We start from the raw sequence: 10,801 nt of genomic DNA on the forward strand, positions 1-10,801 counted from the left end.
TGATCTATACCTTAGAGGTTGAAGAAAATATTGCATGGGACAGTATGTAGGAAATGCGCATTGATTTTTAGCAGTCTTTGTTGGTTGCGCTTTTACAAAGTTACAAGAAAAAACATTAGAAGCTTTAATAACAGCACTAAGAAGTACACTGTTTCCATGTCTTTTTCTTTTTCCAAGTCTTTCTATTTTGTAAAGCTACAAACAAAGACAGAAGAAGTACAGGTGTTACAACATTAAGAGTGAAGCCAACGTTTTCGTAGCTCCAAATGCGGACAACAAAGAAGTAACCTTTAGCACTATATCATCAGTTATTGTTTCGTATATGAAATATTTGGCTTAGAAATGGTGAACCCTAATTATGTCTTCAAACAGGTGACACGGAGAAAGGGCGACAAGGTAAGTAAAGCTTTGTGGATTTTCTATTCAGTGGGTGATATTTTAAAAAATGGAGCCACTTTCAATAAACAAACATGTGTTGGTGGGGCGAAACCTAATTATAACCGAGAACAAAATTTTAAGGTTGTCAATGCCAGATTAATTAAAGAACTGAAAGTGCTTCAGGTGTTTTACAATGCTCTAGGAATCTGATATGCTAAATTCCAAACCTTCAACCCTAAACCCTAAATTCCGAGTTCATAAAGATGTTGCCAGTTTAACTCCATTCTTTCTATTTGAAGATGTCCTATCATATAAATCTGAAGCTCCTTAGTTTGTATTGACAATGTGAACAATAATGAATTGTCTATTTTTTAACTTTTGTTTCATTTCTCTTTGTAATCCTGACATTGTAACTTCTCATCTTTTGAAGTACCATCCTGATGTCAATAAGGAGCCAGGAGCAACTGAAAAGTTTAAGGAGATTAGTGCTGCATATGAGGTATGCAGACAAAAAAAAACAGATCAAGTTGCATTCGTGTTGTTTAGCATTGACCATTTAGATTAAAAGGACTGTGAGTAACAGCTTTCATATTTTTACTGCCTTGAAATATTAAGTTATAACTTCTCTTGTTTATATTTTGGTTGCATATAAGGGTCTTGATATTTATACTGTTGATTAACATGGTTGTTTTATATTTTATTCCTTTCTCTGTTAATGACATAATTTTCGGCGCGGAATGCTGTGAATTTTCTTTCCCAGAGGTTTATTTGTTTACATTACCATGCTCAAATTCATTCATCATATTGTCTTTTGAACAATGAAGTATTGGATTCTGAACTTGCATTTTTTTTTTCAATCGTACTAGATAGGTTCTTCCTTTAAAATATAGTATTGGATATATATAAGCTCATTTATGTCAGACATAGTGAGCTGATATGAAAGTTGCCCATAGGTTCCTTGGCAGATATAGATTTATATTTGTTTTGGACATTTTAAGGGTAAACATTAGTTTAGTGGTTACCTGGATGAAGTTAAAAATACTTAAAATACGAACCAAAACTATATCTTACATCCTGACAGCCAATTCATGTTATATTGAATCTTAATGAGTGCATTTCCATTCTTTCAAGTCAACAGTTGTGAAATTTGCCTTAAGTTATGATGATACTGATTTTCATTTTCTCGAATTCCTTGGCCATGTTGGATTGAGCTTAACTTCTTGCAACTGTACTATGATTCCACTGCTTTTATTCAGCATTGATATATATATGGATGGATGGATTTAACACACATATATATGTTTTCATTGAAGTATTGCTGCTGAAATGTTCTTATATTGTCCTTTTTAACCATTCCACTGTATGTTCTCCCTTTTGTTCTCAACTAGCGCTTTTTGTATTTTTTATTAGTATTACATTTATTTTGAAATTCTGTTACCTATTTCTCTTGTTGAATATAATAAGCTTTCTGGTTTTTGCAGGGGATCTTTATGTATATCTAGATGTTCAAGAGATGCCAGGAATTCAAAGAGATGGCATAAATCTTTCCTCAGTGGTGTCCATTAGTTACCTTGATGCCATACTGGGGTCTACTGTCAACATAGTTCACTGTTCTCTAATATTATCTTATATATTCATGCATTTGATTCTTGACGCTTTAGTTTTCATATCCATTCTTATAAATTAAATTGAAATAGTTTTCTTTATTCATGCACGGTTTTGGAGAGTAATTTTGTATGTGGTAAACACATGCATCTGCAGATTTTCTCTTTCATCGTTTGGTTCTTATTTGGTTGAAGATTGTTTTCAATAGTTTACTGTGAAACCCTATTCTTATCCAGTGGCGATGCACTAAGCCCCATAGGGGCCAAGTGCATCTTATTATTTTGGAAAAATGATTAAATTTAGCTTAATGTGTTAAGGAAAAAAGAAAAAAAATTACAATTTTTGCATACCTATTATTTTTAAGAAAAAAAAATAAAATTTTGAACTCTCATTCTTAAATTTCTGGATACCTCACTGTTCTTATCCGTTATACATTACCTTACAAAAGCATGTTCTCAAGGTGCCATAACCTGTAATAACTTCAATCTTAGAGATGCATATGGCATTATGCCAAAAAGACTCTTTTCGAGAAGTCTCACCCTTGCTCCGCACACCTAAGAAGTGTTTTCAGTTTCCTTAGCTGTAAGAATGCTTTGGAGTGGATTAAGAACCCTGCCTCGTGTTCCACATGTTTTGAGTAAACTGTTTGGGAGATTGTCTTTTGTTATGAGTCAAGAGGTGGTACTTCGTCTTATACAGAGAAGCACTAACTGAGAGGCGAATGAGTTATCAAAAAAAAGGAATTGGCTGATGTCAGGAGTAAAATGATAGTCTAGTCTAGGTGGTTTGATTCTTGTACTGTTGTCTCTTTATGACCTGGTTGTATGTTGGTGGGTTGTTTTAAACCCTTTTTCTAATAAAACTTGAGGTACTCTTTCCCCTTCCTCTTTTTGTTGTATACCTCTATGGTATATTGACAATTATGAAGGAGGTTTTTCAAAAATGATATGAATATGTATGTTGGTGGCAGCTATATTCCTATTTTCCCCGCACCACTTTTCTTCATTACTGTGTTACTTGGACATGTGAGTGCTGTCCAGCACGGATATGTTCAATTTTTTTCAAGATTTTCATGTATGCGGAGAGTTCATGGAGGACCATATGCCTATACTCTTGTTCAAATATGCTTTCGATGTGGGTGTTTGAAACATAATGAATAATTGAGTGACCATTTTGTAACTTTTAATAGTCAATGAACTCAACAAATCAACTTCCTATAATCGGAGGATCATTTTATAACTTTTACTAGTCGATGGACTCAACAAAACAATATCATATAGTAGATGATTATTTATGTATTTACCTTTATTCTTTATATAACGTTTTCCATTCAAATTTCAAGAAAAAATCCTTATTTTTGGATTCGATAATGCTAAACTCGACAAAGATAAGAGGTGAAAAATTATAAATCGCATTGTTGAAAGAAATAAATGAATTATGGTGATTATAGACGGTTCATTTTTTTTAATTTGAACAAAAATATCATAATTGGTAAAAAGATTGAGCATTGGTTAGTATCTAGGTCCTTTGTCTCATAGCCCATAGAAAAGTAGAGGGGCATTGAATGATAAAAAGAATGAGTTACATCTTTTCTTTGATTTTAGTTGAGAAGATTTACATCAATTTTTAATGTTGTTGTAGACGTAAAACTATAATGACTACTCATAATTAGTATGCTAGGTGAATATAGTCGGTTGACAATAAGTTTGATTTTGATAGGTCATAAAAACTTGCTAAAAGGCATGTCAAGAGATCGTGATTTCTTTTGTTATGTATTCAACCTCTTCATTCAAGGATGTTCCTCTGAGATTTGTCGGAGTACGTGTGATGCAAAAGAAAATATTAATACAACATGAATATAAAAAATGTAGAGATATTTTTGAATCTTTAGTATTTCTTTTAAGTACGTAGGATAATTGAGAAGTAAAAGAAAGAAAAAGTATTAATACAACATGAATATAAGAATACATTAAAATCTATAGAAAATGCAGCTTTTGGATAACAAATTAATTCTTAAAGTTTGGGATCTAAACCAACAATGTCGAGGTATATGCATTTGTAAATAACCGTAGCTAGTATATTAATGTGTCGTTCATTTGATATAAACCAAGGAATTTTTACGTGGGCACATCTTCGCAAGAAGAAGAGCTAAGCATTGAAGAATGCTGCATCTTTCGAGGAAGCTTCGTCAAACTAAACGCAAAAACCGGTAAAATCTTGTAGCAAACCTTCATGTTACCCGACAACTTCGGCAACCGTGGCGAATATGCCGGGGCTGCCATTTGGGGCAGCAGCCCGCCGATCGACGCCGTGAGGAACCTCGTCTACGTTGCCACTGGGAACCTCTACTCAGCTTCCCAAAACATAACCGATTGCCAAGAGAGACAAAACAATCAAACCCAAGTTCCTCCTACGCATTCGGATGAATGCATCGAGCCTGATAATCATTCAGATTCATTCCTGGCCCTTGATATGGACACTGGAAACATCAAGTGGTTCCATCAGCTTGGGGGCTATGATGTTTGGTTTTTTGCCTGTAATAATCTTTCAGTTCCTGACTGTCCTCCGGGACCAAACCCTGATGCTGATTTTGGCGAAGCACCGATGATGCTAACCATAGACGTGAATGGAACTGGAGAGACGTCGTTGTTGCGGTCCAGAAAAGTGGATTTGTATGGGCTTTGGATCGTGATGATGGCAATATTATATGGTCTACGGTAACTTATTCTTTCTTTATCTCTAGTTTGTCGATGAAAACAAGTTTATCTTGTTGGTAATTAATTATTCATCTTTTTTAATTCGGGTGAAGAAACATAATTAGTAAAGACTCGTTCGTAAGCCGAAAGAATGGTGGTAGAAAAAGATGAACAATATAAGTGAGAGAGCAGACAAAAAGAAAGAGAATCTCCCTTTCAGCCTTTCGTTGGGTATAAACACCTACGGGGACGAAGTTATAGGAATAAATATTTATATAAGCCTTCAAATTTTAGTTTATTTTGATTTTACTCCTTACTTTCGATTGTTAGCTATATTTTACCTCATTTTTTATTGTTAATTATACTTTGTCCATCTTAAACTAGTATCCAATGAGAATAAGACTCTGAATAAATCATGGGCAGAAATACTACTTCTAGAAACTATATTCGGGGTATAACAAAGATTTTCGGTTCTAAATTTCAATTTGTTTTGATCATTAATAACGATTATTAATTGGTATGGAAGCAGGGCCAGGTGGTCTCACCGGAGGCGGAACATGGGGTTCCGCCACAGATGAAAAGAGGGTTTACACAAACATAGCCAACTCCGATCGAAAAAACTTCACCCTAAAACAATCTACAAGGAACACCACCGCCGGAGGGTGGGTGACAATGGATGCAAAAAACGGCCAAATCCTCTGGTCAACAGGCGACCCTAACAATGGTACAGCCAGTGGGCCTGTGACAGTGGCTAATGGGGTCCTATTCGGTGGTTCGACCTACAAAGAAGGACCAGTTTATGCAATGGATGCCAAGAGTGGGGAAATTTTATGGTCATATAACACAGGAGCAACTGTTTATGGTGGGATGTCAGTTAGCAATGGGTGCATTTTCATTGGCCATGGATACAAGGTTAGTTTTGGATTCTTCAATCCCAACTTTACTGCAGGAAACTCACTCTTCGCTTTCTGTATCTCTTGAATCCTCTCTCCAACAATAAAATGTTATTGTTGATACATTGATGATGTATAATAATTCAATGATCATCTAAGAATAAATCAAAAAAATTAATTAATGTAAATGTAATGGACAATTAATCTCAATACAGAAAAGAATAGCTTGAACGAAGAATCAATCAAAAAAAATTAAGTTTTTCTTCACTATAAGGTACAAAAAGAGATGAAGAATGAGCCTTACTCTACACAAGTGTGTCACATTAGTATGTATTTATAGGTTAAGGACTTATGGTTTTAGCCAAAACAAAATTTATAATTATCGGTAACTGATCTATTGATCGATTAATCTGGATCGGATATTAAATACATTTTAAACTATATATATATGTATGAACATAGATCTATGAGTTAATCGACTCATTTGAGATATTTGAATATAATGATATGTTATAAAGTCAAATATATTCTACCTATCTATTGTAAAAAAGGAATTATACATGTTAAATACATCATTCTATTGGATCTATAGTTATTTTTCATTATTAAATTAAAATTTGTTTTTCAAAAAAAGTATTTATAAAAATCTTTAAAATTACCGAATAATGTTCAAAAGCAGTAAAATAAAAGCTTAAGACGCAATTGCCTCAAAACATGGTAACTTTGGACAAACTGGCCTCTCATTTTTTCTTTTTTGCGAAACAAGCCCCTAATTTTTCCAACTATTACACATTTCAATCCTTAAGACAAATGTCCGTTAATTTTGAAATATATACTCACGTGGACCACTGCTCATATTTTAAATTCAAGTTGAGTTTCAAATTATAATATTTAAACAACTGAAAATTAAAACGATTTTGTTCTAGTCTTTTGCTAATTAATTTGATTGTTTTATCATTTGATCCCTTATTTTTTTAATTTTATATTTGTTTTAAGTCTATTTTTCTATCAAATTGAAACTATATGATTCTCGATCACTATAGAATATATGTGTAACTCAAATTACTCGTTTTTATTTTTATTTCAATTTAATCTAAGTATAACTTTATATTTTATTTAATTTGAGCCTTTGACTTTAACTCTTTGCATTTTATTTATTTTCGTCAATTTCTTGCCTCATTTAATATTCTTGTCAATACTTTGTCTTCAAAATTACTTCTTTAAAAAATAATATTACAAATATATTATCTAATTTTAAATGTTATATTGATATTTGATTTATTGGATAACATTATAAATCATACTTAGACGTATAAAAAAAGAATATGATATATATATGATTAAAGAGTTTTTTTAAAAATTAATATGGGACAAGTACAATATATTATTTATTCAAAGATAACTCTTAAATCATTTGACATTGAACATTTATATCACTGTAATTCATGGTGTTCGAATTCAAGACTTCAATGAATAACAACAATTTTTTTTACCACCAAACAAATAATATTATAAATAATTACATTTAATGTTAAACACAAACTAGAACACATATATTTGACTCGACTCAAATTGATTCAAATTTTTTTAATAAAATCTAAATAATAAGATGATACTCGTAAACTCGACTAACTCGAATGTTTTCACTCGACTCGAAATATTCACATTATTGGACAAACATATGTTAATTTTAAATTATATACATCACTAATATGATGATATGTGTAATAATAGTTAAGAATTAAAATTAAAAGAGTATTTAACTATATTTTTAAAATAGCTTATTAAAACAAACAGAAAAAAGTGGCTTTAAACTCTCATGTTTCTCCATTTCAATCAAGAAAAAAATATATATAGATTAAACTTGTTGTATTAAAAAAATGAGATTCTTGAAAAAAAAAATTAGAATTAGTTTTGAAACCCATGAATTGAAACTGGGGTTTGCTGTAAATTATAAATGAAAATTGATTACATGAAACCAATTCTTTACTTCCACTGTTAACTGAAGTACACGATGAAGAGAGTAGAGTCCAAGAAGACTACGGTAGATCCGCCTAAAAATTGGAGCTTTGAGAGAGTCCAAATCCATATTAAGACTTTTTCTCCTATGCCTTGTATAAAGGTTGATGTGTATTTAATTCATGGGTCCAATTCCAATTTAGGGTTTTGATTTCTTTCTCTATATATCTCTCTCTCTTTCACCGAACAAAAACAAAGCTCTGAACTTCTTTTCGCCTCTGTTCCAGCCCAATTAACCTTCCTTGACGTTTCCCTCTGTTACCCGAAAATCAAATTATTCAGGTAAAATAAATAAGCAGTTAATTTCATTGTAGTTTTGTGTTTCGAAACCTTGTTTTGGAGTTTATGGCTATGGGTTTTATTTGGGAATTATATTCGGTTCCTATCTTTAATGGGTTCTGCTCAGAAACCTTTTCCTTCCTACTTCTTTTATTGTTGCTTTTCTTCTTCCCTGGCTATTGTGCATTTTTCGATCAGTTGTTCGCCTTTTTCTAGGTCTTGTTTGTATTTGAGAGACTAATCGTTACTTTCTGTTTATTTTGTAATGTGTTTTTATTAAATTTTGGGATCCATTTCTTGATCATTTGAGCTTCTGGATTGTTATTTTGTAAATATGAATAGTCTCTAGGGAACCTTCTTTAGGGAACCGTCTTTATTCAATAATTTTTTACTCAAATGTGAATATCAAATCTTTGTATCAATCTTATCTGGCTACTACTAATTGTTGTCTTCATGTGGTCTGCCTTGTGTTTTTTCCATTGATGTTTTTTTTAACATAATCTGAATGAGAATCTGTAATAAGCTATCTTCTTATTGCAGGACTGTAAATTTAGATGGAGACTGCAATTGTTCCTGTTTCCATGCCTTATACACCTATTACTCCTACTGAGAACAGTGAGTCACTTAGTTCCGAAGTACAGCCGAATAAACAGAAGAGGAAGAAGTCTATTGTCTGGGATTATTTTACTGAGGAGATTGTCGGTGATGGATCTATCAGGGCCTTATGTAATCAGTGCAAGAGATCATTTGCTTACATTACTGGTACAAAGGTAGCTGGAACTAGCCACCTCAAAAGACACATCGAGTTGGGTATCTGCCCCGTGAGTCGTCAGAGAAATCAACAGACACCAGACCCTAAAACTGGTAATGCCATTGATGAAATGAGAAAAAACGACGACTAACTCATAGAACTGCAAGCATCCCTTTTAACCAGGAAAACTGCAACCATGAGATAGCCAAGATGATCATCCTGCATGAGTATCCCTTCCACATTGTAGAACACTCTGGTTTTATTGATTTTGTGTGGACTCTCCAACCCCAGTTCAATATGATGGGTTTCAAATCTATTCGAGATTGTGTCGTTATGTGCTTGAAAGAGAAGCAGATCCTTCTCAATTTTATCAATGAAATTCCGGGCCGGGTCAGCTTACTTTAGATTTGTGGATTTCAAATCAAACTGTGGGCTATATTTTTCTAAGAGGACAATTCATGGATAGTGAATGGAATTTGAATCGCTGCCTGCTTAATGTAGTCACGGTACCTTCTCTTGATTCAGACGGTGCCTTACAGCAAGCTGTCATTTCTTGTCTATCTGATTGGCATTTGGAGGACAGGCTATTTACCCTTACACTTGATCAGTCCTACTCAGACGAGAGCATAAATGAAAGCCTAAGAGCTCTGTTTTCTGTTAGGAATCCTTATGTGCTTCATGGACAGTTATTGATTGGAAATTGCTTTGCTCGAGTTATAAGTCTTCTTGCACAAGAGGCACTATGGGTATGTGGGGAAAACTTCAGATACGAAGAGACACTTTTCCATCTAAACGAACAACTTAAAGACTCTAGCTTGAAAGACATATTCATCGATGACCAAACAAAATGGAACACTACATATGACATGTTGTTGGTTGCCTGCGAACTAAAGCAGTTATTTCTTTGCTTGGAGACTGTCATTCCCGATTATAACATAGCCCCATCAATGGATGATTGGAAGCAAATAGAATTCTCTGCACATACCTGAAGCTTTCTATGATGCTGTCAGTATTTTAACCGCCCAAACATACCCGACTGCCAGTGCATTCTATCATGAAATATCAAAAGTTCAATTAGAGTTGACGCATGCCTCAATGAGAACGACCCATTTGTCAGCACCTTGACCAAGCCTTTGAAGGAGAAGTTTGATAGATATTGGAGTGACTGCTTCTTAGTTTTGGCAATTGCTGTGGTAATGGATCCAAGGTTCCAAATGAAACTTGTTGAGTTTAGCTTCTCTAGGATATATGGTGATGATGCTGGAATTTGGATTAAGATTGTTGATGATGGGATTCATGAGCTCTACCTTGAATTTACCGCACAAGAAGTTCATCCACCTACCGCACAAGAAGTTCATCCACCTAAAACATTTGTGGAAGAACGGAATGAAAGCAGTATTTGTGAAGAGAATGGGAGCATCATCCCTGAAATTGAACACCACGAAGAAGGATACCTTCAAGGACCACCCGAAGAAGGATACCTTAAAGAGGGCCCATCTGAACAAGTAGCTTGTCATGAAACACCCCATCCGGAAGTAGCGTCCCAGGAAGTACCTTCTCAAGATCCTCTTATTACTATTGGAGATGGACTTTCAGATTTTGAGCTCAGTAGCCAGAAAACGAAATCAGAATTAGATCAATATCTCGAAGAGTCTCTTTTGCCTCAGGAACAAGATTCCAATATTTTGAGCTGGTGGAAACTAAACAAGACAAAGTATCCTATTCTCCGGAGGATGGCTTCCGACATTTTATCAATTCCATTTTCTACCGCTAGTCCTGATTCCATTTTCGACACAGAGAGGAAAAAGATAAATAATTACAACAGTTCATTACGACCGGTGACACTCGAAGCTCTCATCTGCTCAAAGGATTGGCTCCAGTATGGAGGAGTATCAGAGAGTTGGATGCAATTGTGAGGATGGAATTCTAAATTGCAGATTTTATTCAGGAATCTCTTTTACTGGATATGATAGGTCTCTTAGTGATGTTCCAATGTCAGTATAATTCCCCCCACATATGTACTTGGATGTTTTATAGGATTCTTATTTGCTGCTAATGGAATTGACATTTCTTAGTTAAGTGAATCAAACTTACTTTTGATTCACATAATTTTCTAGATGTGTTTCTTATTAAGCTCCAATTTTTTTATGCATTTCTTTCCTTTAATAACAGATCTATTG

General features: G+C 33.9%; 1 protein-coding gene and 1 pseudogene across 2 annotated transcripts; both read left to right on the top strand.

Moving 5' to 3' along the window:
• The first annotated feature begins 342 nt into the window (after nt 1-342).
• Nucleotides 343-5,660, top strand: LOC120217969 (annotated as a pseudogene).
• Nucleotides 5,661-7,718: 2,058 nt separating this feature from the next.
• LOC120217888 (zinc finger BED domain-containing protein DAYSLEEPER-like) lies at nt 7,719-10,725 on the top strand. 2 transcript variants are annotated; one of them, XM_039214911.1, is made up of 3 exons: nt 7,719-7,873; nt 8,411-9,517; nt 9,632-10,725. In XM_039214911.1, exons 2-3 carry the CDS (start codon nt 9,080-9,082, stop codon nt 9,677-9,679), a joined length of 486 nt encoding a protein of 161 aa, XP_039070842.1. In that variant the 5' UTR covers nt 7,719-7,873; nt 8,411-9,079; the 3' UTR covers nt 9,680-10,725. The 2 variants fall into 2 exon arrangements, with proteins under 2 accessions (XP_039070842.1, XP_039070841.1); XM_039214910.1 differs by lacking the exon at nt 9,632-10,725 and having other exon boundaries at nt 8,411-9,618.
• The last annotated feature ends 76 nt before the right edge of the window (nt 10,726-10,801 follow it).

This window comes from Hibiscus syriacus, unplaced genomic scaffold (genome assembly GCF_006381635.1).
Source record: "Hibiscus syriacus cultivar Baekdansim isolate YM2019G1 unplaced genomic scaffold, ASM638163v2 tig00110194_pilon, whole genome shotgun sequence".
Classification (NCBI taxonomy): Eukaryota; Viridiplantae; Streptophyta; class Magnoliopsida; order Malvales; family Malvaceae; genus Hibiscus; species Hibiscus syriacus.